Here is a 16,409-nt window from a genome sequence, read left to right as displayed (position 1 = left end):
GTTAAACATGTGTGAATGAAACAAAACACAACTCCAGGTCTGTTTGTGATGAGGAAACAACATTAGAACAGATCAGAGAATAGAGTCCTATGGGACCTTTAATGTGACTCAAGTCATTCTGTAGATGCTCACACATCTGCCTGGGGTGAACCTTCCAACAAATCTGGATTGATAAACTTTGATATTGATATTTAAAAACAAAAAGTGCACAGGGGCCATAGATTGTGTGAAAGACTTTACTTGAATAAAAGCTCATGGAACCGTCTCAGAGTGTCCACCAGCTCAACGCGGCTCCAGTGACGGCTCCACTATTCCAACAGCAGCAGTGCTCTGTGAAAAATTGCTCCATTCCACTTCTACGAAAAAGTCCAAAAATGGTTTAAAATCTGCGCATTCATAAAATATATATTAAATTCTCTCCAAGGCCGCGTCTCGTAGATAAATATAGACATTTATAGAGCAGAACACGCATCCACCAGTAACAACAGCATCTCGAAGAAAGTGTGAATGACAAGAAGACACAAATATTCATGATTCCAGCAGAGGAAAAGATGGAAGGGGATAGAGACGGCCAGTGGGCGGGGATTTGCAGGGTAACAGACGGTGACGTGTTGTAGAGATGCTGAGCGGGCAGGGCTTTGCAAGGTAACAGTAGAGATGGCAAGTGGGTGGGGCTTCGCATGTAACAGACAGTGATAGGTTGTAGTGATGGCAAGTAGGCGGGGCTACACAGAGTAACAGACAGTGATAGGTTGTAGGGATGGCGAGTAGGCGGGGCTACACAGAGTAACAGACAGTGATAGGTTGTAGGGATGCGAGGAGGCGGGGCTCCGCAGGGTAACAGACAGTGATAGGTTGTAGGGATGGCGAGTAGGCGGGGCTCTGCAGGGTAACAGACAGTGATAGGTTGTAGGGATGCGAGTAGGCGGGGCTCTGCAGGGTAACAGACAGTGATAGGTTGTAGGGATGCGAGTAGGCGGGGCTCTGCAGGGTAACAGACAGTGATAGGTTGTAGGGATGGCGAGTAGGCGGGGCTCTGCAGGGTAACAGACAGTGATAGGTTGTAGGGATGCGAGTAGGTGGGGCTCTGCAGGGTAACAGACAGTAATAGGTTGTAGGGATGGCGAGTTGGCAGGGTTCCGCAGGGTAACAGACAGCAGTGGATCCAGTCTTTTCTCCCCAACAGTCCAGAGGCGAGTCTTCAGGTGCTGGTCCTCATCATGAACATGGGGCTCACTCAGGAACCGCAGCAGACGCCACCTCCACTTTGCCGTGCATCTCCTGGTCAACTCTGAGGACACAAAGATGACGTTACCAGAGGAAACACCAAAGTACCGACAGAACTGTGTGAGAGCCATAGACTGTATACAGAAGTGGACTAAGAGTGTGACGTCACCCACAGCGTTCGGCTCGATGAAGCTCATCAAGGCTAGCAGTTATAGCAGCCAATTTAGAGCCGAGTTCTGACGTTCTGACCAAGAGTATCATAGCAACGAAAGAGCCAATCCAGAGCAAGGCTGAAGAAGGTAACGCCTCTTCCCACCCGCACCGCTGGTTTGGCAGGGGACAGACAATTTTTAACGCTGTCAATCAAACTTGGTTCTCACACTAGCGGGAGCGATCTTGGGGAAAGAAGGCACCTGATTTGTCTCAGGGGCCACCTTTTTCAGTGCAAAGTGAATTGGAGCCAGAGTCGATGGAGCGGAAAGCACTTTCAGTTTGTAATGCGGCGGCTAGCAGGTTAGCTATGTCCATTTATATATACAGTCTATGGCGAGAGCTTAGTGACAAGAACATTTGGTACCACTTTAATAGCACGTTTAATAACCTTAATAAAGTAAATGAATAGTTAAATTGTTTAGCAACAATAATTCAGGCTCACTGCACAACTTTACAGCAGGGGGTCGGCTTTTGGTCGGTCATTTCATGTTAACTTACATAGAGCCCACCTTCAAGGCTGAAAACGCATTCATTCACACATTCATATACCAGTATACACAGACACGGGGGGGGGAGGGGGACAGCCAGCACTCATCTGTGGGAGCTGCAGTCACACCACCAACCTGTGGGTCAGTGGATCTGACTGCTCAACCAATGATGTTGACGTCGATAGCAGGATTCGAACTGCCAGTCTCCAGGCAAACGCTTTACCAACTGAGCCATTGTCGCCAACTGCACTACATACCCCAGGCATTTTAGTGAAAGCTCATAGTTAGTATTCTTAAAACATTATCTGACACTCATAGATTTGGAAACATTCAACATGGCAAAAACCTGAAGTTAAGAAGCTTTGTGTAAAACTGCAATATCCGCTGTGAAAGCAAGAGGGAGCTGTTAGCAGAGAGGTGCACTGTGGGAAGTGAAACAGGCAACAGGCTGTGAGCCAAACGTGCAGTGAAGTTACTCTACAACAGAGCAGCACCTCACACCAGGACGGTGACATAACTGATATGGGTAAAGTTTTACTATTGGTGACCCTGCTCTAAAGTGAAAGTGCTCTGTGTGTCCTGTTAGTCACACGCAAACGCTCCAAAGCCCAGTCAAAATGTTTCTACCTTTTACGGCTTTTCTTATTTTTGTCCTGGTCAAACCTTAAGAGGAGAAGAGGAAGTTAAAGGGAAAGACACGGGGGCAAGACAAAAGAGTGAATCACATTTTTTATATCAGTCATGTGTTATTAAAACTTAGCATAGTCATTCGAGCCCCTGATGAGTGATTTCACACCTATTTGCATCCTGGCTAGCCCTATCATTTTCTTTGTTTTGCTTTGGGTCTGAGGATGGAGTTATAAATAGGAGATAGATGATGTCTAAGGTTCCATTCCTGTTCAAAGATTTTTCTTTTCTCTGGCTACGATCTTAACCTCACTATCTTCAAAGGAGTGGTTAATGGCTTTGAGAGGAAGATGTACAGCAGAATGGGGTCCTGAGGAGCTCTTGCGATGGTGCTGGTACACAATAGGTGTTCTGAGCTTCAGATAGATAAAAGGCAATGTACTGTAGTAATCTGACCAGAACTGAAGAAGCAGCTTGGATGAGCAGCGAAACATTCACTTTTACAATGTTTGGCCAATTGACAGTTTATATTTTTTTCTTTTATTATTAAAATGTGTTTGTTTTCAATATTAGTTTCTTTAACATACACAAAGCAGACTTTTAATTACTGGTCTTTAACGTAAGAAATAGGTCTCATTCCTCTTCTAACAGAGGATTAGCTGTAGACCTGTCCATAGACAGAATCTCTTTGCTTTGCTTGACCAGCCAGTCCCTTCTACATTTTGTCCTGGTCCAGAAGTGTCTAATGGAACCACAGAGAGTGACAAACCTTCGTCCTGACTTGGCACGATCTAATCACAGTAGCAAATTTACATCATGTGGTCTCTCAAATATTCTTGTAACATTCAGAACAAAATATAGAAATTCAATTGTTGATTCTGCAAAAATCTGTTTCTCTTATTTGTTAATTCATCTGTGAATCATGCCCTCTGAAATTGTGGAGACAGGACATGGCTCCAGACCCACTCGTCTTTGTAAAGTTTTGTATGTGTGTGGTACTGGCTGGACAAGTTATTCCTTTGCACTAATGGTAAACTGTTGTTGTTAATTATGACCAGCTACAGCTCCAACGTTAATGTCTCAGATTTATTTTTGATATTTACCAACTATGTAAGTATTGCATGGCACAGTTTAAGGTTCAAGTAGAGAAGGATTTATGGGGATAATCCTGCTTTAGGACTATTGTCTCACAATGTGTGATGGGCCCATATGACTTTTTGACATGTTCTCATAGTAATGAACTTCTGATTTTTATTCAAAGATGTATAGCATAAACATGCATAGACTGTATAAAGAAGTGGACTAAGTCAGTGTGACGTCACTCACAGCATTCAGCTCCAGTCAAATGAAGCTCATCGAGGCTAGCAGTTATAGGGGCCAATTTGGAGCAGAGTTCCATATTTGGAATCCCGACTGGAGTATCATAGCAACCAAAGAGCCAATCCAAAGCAAGGCTATTGAAGGTAAACCCCCTTCCTGCACGCACTGCTAGTTTGGGAGGGCTCAGCCACAAACCTGTTACTAACACTAGTGGGAGCGACCACGGGGAAAGAAGGCACCTGGTTTGTCTGTTATTAATGCTCATATCTTGATTTACGGACACAATAGTGAAATAAAAAACCCAGGATTATGTAGAGCGAGTTAATACGAACATTTAAGACCAAAATGACGAGTCTGACAGCAGCAGTTACAGAGAGAGAGCTCAAAGTGTCGATGGAACTGGAAGCGCGCACATGATCACTTCATATTTGGACTGCTGCGGCTAACAGGTTAGCTATGTCCATTTATATATACAGTCTATATCAACAATACAGGTACAAAACAAACATAAACATATACCTATGCTATAATTCCTAGAAGTAAAACTAGCTCAACAGTCTCATTCTAGTGTGTGACTCAAGACTTACTCTTTGATACAGTCTGGGATGGACACGTACTCCATGGGAACCAGTTCTGCCAGGTCTGATAGGCTGAAGACGTATTTGATTTTCTGACTAAACTTGGAGCTGCAAAAGAGATTTCAGATTTGTAAACTTTAATTCACTTTGATTCAGATAACTTAAACATGAACTGCTCTCAAACCTTATGAAAGGCTTTGTCAGGGCCAGCAGCGTGCGGATAAACCAAGATGGATGCACAATTATGAGAGACTTTAAATTCTTTCTTAACCTGAAAAACAAGGTTGTTACATAACATAAAAACAGACACTACAACACAATAGAACGCTGGCTCAGATGCTGAAGGAATGCAGAGATAATGCACACGACCAGCCAGACGTTTGGACACGCCCACTGAGTCAAAGTTTTCTTTATTTTTCCAACTTTCTACATTTCATATACACACAAAAGACATCAAATATATGAAGCCAGATATAAGCAAATGGTGAAGGATAGCAGTTACAGAGAGAGGGGACACCGTTTTCAATGTAAAGTGAATTGGAGCCACAGTCGATGGAGCTGGAAGCCCACCCATTATCACTTCCAGTCTGAAACGTGGCAGCTAGCCAGGTTAGCTATGTCGATATACATATACAGTCTCAAAAAGTGTGTCCAAACTTTTGCCTGGTCATGTATTTGGAGCCAAAGGGTTTTTGATTCAAATTTTATAAAGATTTGATGATGTTGTTTAATATGAGTACAGCAGTTTGCATTTAGTTTAGATAATGATCCTTTAGCAGCTGGGTGTTTGCTTATTGCGTTAATCAAGTTCTACATGGGTGCGGCTCTTTGGTGTGTCAAGACGTCTGGGTCAAGTCTCAAGAGAAGGGCAGATTATCAAAATGTCAATAATATTGTGAATGTTGTTTTGAAGATATGCTAAACTTTTAAAAGTCCTAGATATTACACTAGACTGACTCTTGTGACCTATAATCCATGTTATAATTGATGGAGTTGTGTTTTGTTTCATTCACACATGTTTGAGTAAGACTTTATAATTAGTCTGTTTACATCTCCAAAGCTCAAAATGCTCCGTTCCACCTTGTGATGTCATGAGTGGTAGTTTTCAAGTGAACCGCTACCTTTTACCTTTAGTTCAGTAGACATTGGCAATTCCAGGGCTGAAATCATCCAAATAATTCTAGTGAAGGTGCACTGGATTTATCTACTAAATATGATTCCTCTTTTAATTGGTTAATAAAAAGTTTAGGGTTGTGACATTTTTGCAATAACCTATAAGATGCTGTGACATAGACCTATGCATTGGACACAGAACATGATGCGCGTTCGTACACTGTAAAAAAAAGCATGCAAAATTGCACAAAAAAAATCTGCGAAACAGTGAAAGGTGAACCGTGAAATAGCGAGGGACCACTGTATATTGTGTATAAATAACTAGAACGAAGAAGTACTTCACACATGCGTCCTGTGCTCAGGTCTTTGCACTGACTCCTGTGGATTGTGGAGAATAGACTTTAAAGCAGCTCTGCTTGTGAACAAGTCTCTCCATGGACCAGCACCAAAGAACATCTCCCACATGTTAGAGCCACATGAACCATCTCACATTCTAAACCATTACTAAACCGGTACTAAACCAGTGCGAAACCAGGACTAGACCGGGACTAGACCGGGACTAGACCGGGACTAGACCGGGACTAGACCGGGACTAGACCGGGACTAGACCGGGACTAGACCAGGGCTAGACCAGGACTAGACCAGGACTAGACCAGGGCGAAACCAGGACTAGACCAGGGCGAAACCAGGACTAGACCAGGACTAGACCAGGACTAGACCAGGACTAGACCAGGACTAGACCAGGACTAGACCAGGACTAGACCAGGACTAGACCAGGACTAGACCAGGACTAGACCAGGACTAGACCAGGAGTAAAGTAGGAGTAAAGCAGTTTTCTGCCGCTAAAACCTGAAACAGTCTTCCTGAAGATGTAAGACAGGCCTCTATTTTGACAATGTTTAAATTCAGGCTCCAAATGTTCCATTTTCATTTAATGATAGGTATTTGTTTTGATTTATTGTATTGTGATTTTAATGTCTTTCTTATTCTGTAAAGCACTTTGCACGGCACAATTATTACACAAAGTAACACAAATAAACTTGCCTTGCCTGTGAATAAATGTCTGTGTGTGGAGGGGTGTGGTAGTTTTATAAATAAATAAATACCAAGAATTTTATTTAAAATGTTATGTCAGTAAAAGAGAATTCACTGTCAAAACTATTTTCCACTTAATTAAAAGGCCATACTCGTGAACATGACTCACCTCCTATCGATTTGCTGATAACACTTTCGCAGCCAGCCGACAGTTGGCATCTTCTTGCGTGATGTGGCCCCATTCAAATAAACTATCATGTAATTCTCAGCCACCAGAAGCTCTAATGTCCCAATGACATATCTATGAGAGAGGGATGTGTCAGAACACTTTAAAAAAAAAACAAAAAAAAAAACAAAAAAAAAAACAAGATGTTGGTTTTCACTTACTTAAATAAATTGTCCATAATGTATCTGTAGTTTGGTTGATTGCTTTCAGGCATAAAACACACAGCGAATACGATGATGGCGTTCAAACCGTCTCCATAGTAACCTGAAAAAGACATTTGAATAGTACTATTATTGTTGGGTGGCTGGTGTTTTTTTTTTTTTACATAGACCTAATGAGCTGTGTAATCGATTAAATCTATACCGATAATTCATTCAGGAGCACTGTGGAACTTTTCTGGTGAATTGCTCGTCTCTATGATGACAAAAGTTAATGTTTGCTCTGCATGTGCCTCAGTTTGGCATCACTGTCTAGAAAACCATGCATTCTTACTGCTTGTGGATTGCTTCTACACAGATCTGACCTGTAACTTGGCCAGGTGGCATCACGCGCTTGTCACCAAGGAGATAAATAAATTTAATATTATACTGTGTAGTTCAGTTCAGGTATGATCCATAGCAAACGAAAAATTCAATAGACTCTGTACAGGGTAGCATGCTAGCTAGCTCCCTGTGTCTCAAAGCTAACAGTCACTTTTATTAAAATCTGAAAATATAGTTACAGGTTGTAGCTTTTCTGGTGATTTAAAAAAAAAAGTTCAGTTTTGGTGGTTTTATCATCCATGCAGTTATCGCTGGCGTAAATGATAGACTGTATAAAAAAGTGGATTCACCCACAGCGTTCAGCTCCAGTCAAATGAAGCTCATCGAGGCTAGCAGTTATAGGGGCCAATTTGGAGCAGAGTTCCATTTTAGTAATTCCGACCGTAAGTATTATAGCAACCAAAGAGCCAATCCTGAGCAAGGTGCTCCTTTAGCAGGGAGCGGGCGCTTAGCAACGCTGTCAATCAAACTTGTTATCAACACTAGCGGGAGTGACCTCAGGGAAAGAATGCACCTGATTTGTCTTTTATTAATGTTCATATCTTGATTTACAGACACAATAGCAAAGTAAAAATACAAGCATCATGTAGAGCGGGTTAATTCAAACATTTAAGACCAAAATGACAAGTCTGACAGCAGCAGTTACAGAGAGAGGGGACACAGAGTCTACGGAGCTGGAAAGGCGCACATGATCACTTCCTGTTTGGAATGCAGCGGCTAGCAGGTTAGCCATGTCCATTTATATATACAGTTTATGGTGTAAGTGCACACAGTGAAATGCCCAGGTTCTTAAGGTGTTTGGTGCAGTGTTGGCGGCACAGACCTCCATGGCTGATGACTCTCTTGTAAGGTTCGATGGCCTTCATGTCCACTTTATGTTCCTGGTCTCCAATCCTGAAAAGCCTCCATCTGCGCCCCTCCTCCCTCTCCTCTGAGGCCGTAAACTCCTGCACCGAGCCCACGCCCTTCTCCAACAGCTCCGTGGCTTTGGGCTTTGGCAGGTCATCTGACAGAAAACACCACACATTAACAGCCAGTCTCTCTGTTTATTTGCATATGAGGTCATGCAGGTAAAGGGCAGGATCAGGGTCCCAAGACAGGAACTATTCAATCTTAATGAGATTATTAAAATTTGAGTGATTCAAAATAGAGTTTCATCACTTAACAAGACAATTTTATGGATCATATTTGAATTTGAGAGATCGTTTCATGCGAATGTTTTTATAAATAATGCATCCTTAAGCGATTGCTATGTGAACTGTGTCCTGTTTTAAGTGTGAGGGGTATTGTTTCTATGGAGCTCAACACTGACCACCTCACATTCACTTTTCTCATTGCCTTTTGGGGAAAATTATTATTATAAGAACTACAATTTTATTTAAAATCTGTTTCTGAAATTTTATAAAACGCTAACTTAAAACATTTCACAGAATCTTGTGTTTTAAATGTGCTTTTGGACTTAAAACAGCCGCCTTATAGCTAGCACATGGCTGGTTAGCATGTAGCTTGTTAACGCGGAGGTTGTTAGCGCAGAGGTTGTTAGCACATAGCTTGTTAGCCTCAATGATGTCTTTGAACACTTATAATTTGAATTTTTTTAAAAGTCTATAGGAAAATTGAATGGAAATTTTACTTCTGGAACCTGAGCGAGCGTCTCTGTTGAGCTCCATTGGGAAGAAGGACGTTGGGGGAGATTTCTGGATAATTTTTTTTTTTTTGATAAATAATAAAAACATGCAGCAAAGTGAATAAAATGTAGGTCAAACGTGTCAGATATAGATTGGGCAGAATTAAACTGGAGTGACATGGGGATGATCGCTCGTCAGCTCTTGGACAAACCTTACCACAAGCAGAGACCTGCAGCCTGTTTCCAGACTGAGAACTGTTCATCCAGACAAAAGGATGGCAGCAGAGTAAAGACACAAAAACAACACTTATTTTCACATTGTGCTGACTCTGAACAAAGGTTAGTATGTGAGGAGCACACAGGACACACAATTAAACTCTAACGGAACAGTCACATTTCTACTATAGTTTCAACTTCCATAATTCCCATTTCTATTCTCTAAAAATGTTTTATATAGAGGTTATGTTGATACGACGCCACAACTGTCACACACACAGTGCAAAATGGGTTTATTACTGACTAACCTGTAACCCCTAAGCCCATTTTCCATTTTTATTATCTATTTCAATTATATAATTAGAGCTGCACCAATCCAGCGTTTTAAGTTCCAACACGGATACCGATAATTTGACCTCAAGTATCTGCTGAGACCTGACATTAACTGATACCAGGGACAGAAAATGGCTTTTATTTCCTTAAAACACTGTTAACTTATTACACAAGAGATCCAATAGTATTATGTAAATCTCTGCTGAAGAACTTCATATGAATCAAAGTTCAAACATTATGAGGCATTCTTGGCCAAAATCAGCCTGTAAACAGTCTCATTACATCCAATTAAAGGCTCAATCAGGACATGGGCCTAAACGATATCCTGGAACAAATACCTGAACCAGCTTTCAGTATCAGTGCATCATTATATATAATTTTGTCTATCTCCTTCTGTCAGTCTCATTTTGTACAGAAAAAGCATATCTGATCAGTACATTAACAATATACAAGGATATTTCATGATCTGTAAAAAAGCATTGTGTAAATGCTTCATAAATCTAGAGCATGTGAGTAGTTTGCATGTCTGGACTGTATCAGTCAAATGAACAAACTAAACTATAGATAAACTTTAGTAACAGCAATATTTAAAATGCACAGACAGAAAAGGTGTAGGCTGAAACCTATGTTTTTAGCCCTACCCTTTATCCCTCTGTGTCATCATACAGACCCAAAAATATAGCAAAAATAAACAGGCATTATAGTAACAGTAACAGCAAAATACTACAGCACAAACTAAGTGTTATAATTCATACATCTGCCCAGAGTTAAACATTTAAATGGCCCATATTACACAAACTGACTTGTGAGGTTTAAGTCATGTTTTGTCTGTCTACATCTCCACAGCTCAAAATCCTTTGTTCCACCTTGTGATGTCACGAAGCGGTAGTTTAAGTTAACAGCTACAGTTTAACTTTTGTTTTGACATTGGCTATTCCAGGGAATGAAACATGTGAATGAAACAAAACACAACTCCAGGTCTGTTGGTGATGAGGAGGCATAAGAACAGAGATCTGAAAATATCCTAATATTAACCTTATCCTAATATTAAACTTATTTTTAAAGTAGAAGAGACTGGAATTGTACAGAAGAACTTAAATTGTGTTCCAAAGTTCCACCCCTTCAGCGGATACACAAAATTCATTAGATTTGTTCTTTTTTCATAAAACATTGCTGTAACTCTAAGATCATATTGGCTAAACTATTGAACTGCTTTAGTACCAAACATTGTGAAATAATAAACAGCTGTAGAGGCTTGTACCTTCCCACTCAAACTCGTTGCTGTTGTCGGACGGCGTGTCCATGGCGTCCAGGTCCAGCTCTGTGCTCTCGTCCAGTTCGTCCGAGAGGATGGAGCCCTCGCTGCGGTCCAACGTCAGGCTGATGTCTGGAGCCGCAAGCTTCTTCCTCATCTTCGCCCCCTGCTCGTACTCATAACCTAAGTACAAATATTACATTGTATATTGATACTTTGCAGCTGATATCAACAATATTCCCTGTAGGTGTGATGCTAACTGTAGGCATTGCTCTGTCTGAAGCGCTGTTAGACTTTAAGCTGAGCTTTATTTTAACCCAATCTGACCGGAAAGAGCTGATTTATCTGAACTACAACAGGTGAGCTGATTTGTGCTGTTAAACAAGTCCCTCTCAAATAACATTACAGTCAATCTAGCTAGCATTAGCCAACAGTTTTTCACTCTCACCTTTTTGTGTAAAATCAGACTCCTAAACAGGACCGTGAACACTCAGACAGATCACAGGCTCCTGAGCATGTGCTGTTTAAATTTTATATTTTTTCTTGAGTTTTCAGACTATTTTCAAATATTCTGTCTGTATTTGCTAATGTATGCATTGGGTCACCATAGTAACTGCTGGACATTCCACCATAGAGACACATGTAGAACACTCCCAACGGGACATCCCTGCAAATTATCCCTAGTTAAAGAGTACAAAGAGGTCTAGTGAGCTATACTTGGTCTAAAAGCATGGATTTATTTTTGTTAAGCCAATGTTAATATTGTTTGTTTATTTAGATGTTTTCTCTGCTGAGATTTCAATTTAAGATATACAAATTGGAATAATCTGTCAAAGAGTAAATAACAAATTGTATTGGATCGCATCACTAAAAATGCTATACAGACTATGGTCAGGCCTGTCAAGAGAAATTTGGGGGCCCGGGGAAGAAGCTTCACATGGGCCTCCCCCCCTTCTATTATAAATCAATAGGAAGAAGGTCCAATTCTGGGCCCCTAAGACACTAGGGCCCGGGACAACAGACTTTGGCCCTTTGTCCTCCCCCTGTTGATGCCCCTGACTCTGGTTAAAACAGCTGCAGTGTGATGTGTATCATACCGTCCATGTCTCCAGAGGTCCCAGCGAAAAGCTCGTCTTCCAGCTCCTCCTCTGGCAGTGGACTGCGGAAGGAGAGGGGAAGTGCGTTAGTGCTTTACACAGAAAACATAGAAATACTAAATATATACACGACCAGTAAAACATTTGCACACGCCCTCTTATTCAAAGTTTTTATTCTTTGTTTACTACTTTCTACACTATATATGCAAACAGAAGACATCAAATATATGAAGTAAGATGTATGGAATTATGAAGAAAAAATAATTGAATTCCTCCTCCTAAAATCCTCAGCATGTCCCTCGTCTCATCTTCCTCATCCCCTCTCCCTTATCTCCCTCATCCTCTCCATTGTCTCCCTCATGCCCTCTCCTCATCCTCTCTCCCTCAACATATATATATATATATATATATATATATATATATATATATATATATATATACATACACATATATATATACACATATATATATACACATATACATATATATATATACACATATACATATATATATATACACATATACATATATATATATATACACATATACATATATATATATATACACATATATATATATACACACATATACATATATATACACATATACATATATATATATACACACATATATATATATATATATATATATATATACACACATATATATATATATATATATATATACATATATACATATATATACATATATACATATATATACATATATACATATATACATATATACATATATATATATATATATATATATATATATATATATTGCGTAGACAGACCCACTGACCCAGAAGTTGGTGATGCGACTCCAGCTCCCACAGATGATTACTGTCATTGTGTCCTTGGGCAAGACACTTAACCCACTTTGCCCCCAGTCACTGTGTACACTGTTGTGTGAATGTGTGTGTGAATGGGGATCTGGTTCCTTGGTGTAAAGTGTTTTGGGTGACCTGTAAGTGGAAAAGCCCTGTATAAAAATGTGACTGTTTACCAAAAGCCAAAAGTGAAACACAGAGGTCAAAGCAAAGAGTGGCTAAAACGAGTTAATTTTACTTGTTTTTGTATGGTACATTCTACATGTCTCGTTCATACTTTTGATGCTTCAGTGAGAATCTACAATGTGAATAATCATGAAAATAAAGAAGAAACACAAATGAAAATGTCTCCAAACGTCTGACTACTTCTGTAGTTCAAATATAAAAATTACCGAGGGAAGTCCTCATCCTGCCACTCCTCCTTCAGCTCCACTCCTTCCATCCGCAGACGTGCTTCTGTGGTGGAGATGGACTCTTGGCGCTCCAGGCTGTGGAGGAGAGATGTCACGCATTCACTTCAAGAGTCCAGAAGCTTAAAGGCTCTGAGGTCTTTAAACACAACAGGATCAGAGCCGCGTTCACCATCATCAACTGAAAACCTCAAAATCTACCGTAGAATTCTGATCTGTCGCCAAGAGCTTGTGACTTGTAAATCTCCAGTGGATTAGAGTGAAACCTGATGCTGATCAACAGGAGTCATGGGGATAAGCCCGACTTCCTGGTGCCTTTTTGAAAACATTGTTGATTTTTTTTAAGCAAATCTGTCAAGTAAACGGTGTTGACAATGAACATTTATAACATGTGTGTATTCAGGTGAGCGTTAACATAAGTGTAGTGTTCAAAACTTTTGTTTCTTTTGTTGTGTAAAGATCACAGACTGTATATATAAATGGGCATAGCAATTCGCTTTACATTGAAAAACTGTGGTTCGTATTAACCCGCTCTACATGATCCTGTTTTTTTTTTTTTATTTCACTATTGTGTTTATAACTCAAAATATAAACTTAATAACAGACAAATCAGGTGCCATAGCTGTAATGTAACGCAGTCACATTTTGAGCAGCTGTCTCTTTCCAGCACAGGCTGACATTTTGTTTTGGTCCATCTGCTTAAAACTACACATAAAACACTTTAGTGCAAATTTAAGGCCGATACCCCATACACTAAAAGTCCAAATATCAGTCAAACGATATATTGGTCCATCTCTACTGTTGTGATGCAATAATGTCTCATTGTAATATTGTCAACAAACCCAATAATTTTTGTTCTATATATGTACAGAGACAATCTCAGATAACAACAGGGAATGAGAACGTATACGACATATTTAGTTATATTAGCAGCAAAGTAACACACATTTACTAATCACATCCAATGTACAGACACAATAAGGAGCTTGAATATCTCACCTGTTTGTTGAATTTTGATATGGGAACTTTTAATATAAGATGTCATAATGGTATAAGTCAAAGGATTGGCTGCACCAGAACTGAGATGGGAAGAAGGAAGTAGGTGGCTAGGTAGATAGATAGATTTAAAAAAAGAACACCACTTTTCAGTCTGTGTAACTAATGGGATCTCTATCAGCCCTACACAGAGCAGGCTTTGATGGAGTAATCTCTCCAGCACTTGTGCACCTGACCATTTACATGGAACATAACTGCTCTGTATTAGACAAGCTGCATGCTTAAGTACACAACTAATCCTCAGCGGGAGCTTTCTCTCTTGCAACAGGAATGTAAACTTGACTTTCACATACAGTAACGATGCAAATAAGGCGCATTTGTGTAACTGCTGTTTACACTGACCCAAACAGTAGCCCAGGTCATATCAGATACACATGCACATGAATGGGTCCATGTTAGGTTGGTGTTTGGGTCCATGTGGATGGTGTTTGGGGCCATGTGTGGATGGTGTTTGGGGCCGTGTGTGGATGGTGTTTGGGTCCATGTGTGGATGGTGTTTGGGGCCGTGTGTGGATGGTGTTTGGGTCCATGTGTGGATGGTGTTTGGGGCCGTGTGTGGATGGTGTTTGGGTCCATGTGTGGATGGTGTTTGGGGCCGTGTGTGGATGGTGTTTGCATCAGCGACCTGTCAAACAAGTTTAAAAATAGCAAACTGGAAAATAGTGACTAGACTGGTTCAAACGTGGTAGAAATCCAAAGCCTTAGATTCTCCACAGCGCTTAACAACACAAAACAAAGACACAGATTTGGCTTCAGGACAGAACAGGAGCTTACACACCTTCCAGCGGGCGCGGGGCTGCTTGGAGAAAGTTTGCCCGGGGTTGTTCGCCTCTTCCCCGCAGTCTGCTCACGGCTCGGCGCTGATGTGTCCTGTGTTTGGGTTAAACTTAGCCCATCGTTCGCAGGTTTATCAGCAGCTGCAGACACGTCGGTGCTTTGTGCTTCCTCCAGGTCGTATTCCTCGTCTCCTTCCCCGGACACTCCAGAGGTGGACGGGCTGGACGGGTGCGCGCTGCCCCGCTCCTCTGCGCTCCTTCTGGGCGTGACTGCCTCCGAGGTGTCGCTATTGTTCACAGCTCTCTCACGTAGCACTGCTGGAGTTTCGATCACATCCGATGCCATGGGGTTGTCCTTTGCGTCAGTGCTTTGGCAAACTATTCCAAAAATGTCTTGAAGAAGCCGTTTGGTGAAGCTCTATCTCTGAGACAGCTTCATGCTACAAGTTGTCCACAGGCTCGTGTCTATTGGCTCTGACCATCAGTAAAACTAGTCCCTGGCTGTTTACTTGGACTCCTGGACGTCATAACTTATTCACTAAAGTTATTTCTAAAAAAGTTGGGGCAGGATCATTTCCAAAGTGCGTCACGGTGGTTGGGAGCCCTCTTAAAGTGTGCTAGCTCTGCAGAAGCGCACAGCTCAGTTTCCTTCCTTCCTCTGCGGGGAATGCTGCCGTCACGCTACACGCACTTAGCATTAGCCAACTTAGCATAATCACAGCGGCATACTTTAATTACCGCATGTCTTAGGGATTTAGCGGGAAATATGTGTCCGCTAAGTTAGCACATTTGCGCACGAGTTAAACGGTGACTCCCCCGCGCCAGTTTTACACCACAGCCCGAGTTTTTCTGTAAAAGCAGAAGTTTGTTGTTGCCTGTCAGCGCTCACAGTGTCCGCTAGCTTCGCTTCCGGTGAACTTCTGCTGCCTGTCCACCGAGCGGCGGCAGAGGGCGCCAGAGGACCACTGTCCACACCACGGCCATAGACTCAGACTATTCTCCAGCCTGTTATTAAGGGACTGTGTTTGGCGTCTGCCCAGGAAATACTGTGTAACTAGTAAGATTCGTGATGACTGAAAATCCTACATAGATGTTAGGGTTGGGTTTAGGTTTAGGGATACACTTTAGGGTTTAGGTTTACGTTTACGTTTAGGGTTAGAGTTACGTTTAGGAGTCAGGGTTAAGGGTTAGGGTTTAGGGTTAAGGTCAAGGTTTAGAGTTAGATTTAGTCATTAATGCTGTCATGTCATGTCAAAATTTCACACGCAGCTCATCTTTGCTCATTCTGTCATATCAGTGAAGAAATTGTCACCCGTGTATTTTGGCTCTGCTCGTACACTCAGATCCTTTGGAATGACATTCTTTTCATTTTTTGTTTAAATGGAAAGCTTGATACAAACCTACAACTTAATGCTAAACATGTACTTTTTGATGTTTT

At 41.2% G+C, this 16,409-nt stretch overlaps 1 protein-coding gene across 2 annotated transcripts; it reads right to left on the bottom strand.

Moving 5' to 3' along the window:
- Positions 1 to 220: 220 nt before the first annotated feature.
- bnip2 (BCL2 interacting protein 2) lies at positions 221 to 15,942 on the bottom strand. 2 transcript variants are annotated; one of them, XM_033968111.2, is made up of 11 exons: positions 14,974 to 15,942; positions 13,122 to 13,217; positions 11,898 to 11,959; positions 10,807 to 10,983; positions 8,193 to 8,375; positions 6,989 to 7,091; positions 6,771 to 6,902; positions 4,638 to 4,724; positions 4,463 to 4,561; positions 2,556 to 2,591; positions 221 to 1,291 (listed from the first exon to the last, which is right to left on the bottom strand). In XM_033968111.2, exons 1-11 carry the CDS (start codon positions 15,315 to 15,317, stop codon positions 1,234 to 1,236), a joined length of 1,377 nt encoding a protein of 458 aa, XP_033824002.1. In that variant the 5' UTR covers positions 15,318 to 15,942; the 3' UTR covers positions 221 to 1,233. The 2 variants fall into 2 exon arrangements, with proteins under 2 accessions (XP_033824002.1, XP_033824001.1); XM_033968110.2 differs by lacking the exon at positions 2,556 to 2,591 and having other exon boundaries at positions 1,200 to 1,291; positions 14,974 to 15,877.
- Between the last annotated feature and the right edge of the window lie 467 nt (positions 15,943 to 16,409).

The sequence above is a fragment of the Periophthalmus magnuspinnatus genome, chromosome 6 (assembly GCF_009829125.3).
Source record: "Periophthalmus magnuspinnatus isolate fPerMag1 chromosome 6, fPerMag1.2.pri, whole genome shotgun sequence".
In the NCBI taxonomy this organism is placed as follows: Eukaryota; Metazoa; Chordata; class Actinopteri; order Gobiiformes; family Gobiidae; genus Periophthalmus; species Periophthalmus magnuspinnatus.
Note: the sequence above shows the minus strand (reverse complement) of the source record. Positions and strands in the feature narration are given on the sequence as shown.

Bases quoted from the DNA above. Each gene is read 5' to 3' on its own strand.
- bnip2 (XM_033968111.2), bottom strand. From the start codon at position 15,317: ATGGCATCGGATGTGATCGAAACTCCAGCAGTGCTACGTGAGAGAGCT. The intron at 10,984-11,897 runs GTATGATACACA...ATTTGTACTTAG, and splicing joins GACCTCTGGAGACATGGACG to GTTATGAGTACGAGCAGGGG. The intron at 4,725-6,770 runs GTGAGTCATGTT...CTTGTTTTTCAG, and splicing joins TATCAGCAAATCGATAGGAG to GTTAAGAAAGAATTTAAAGT.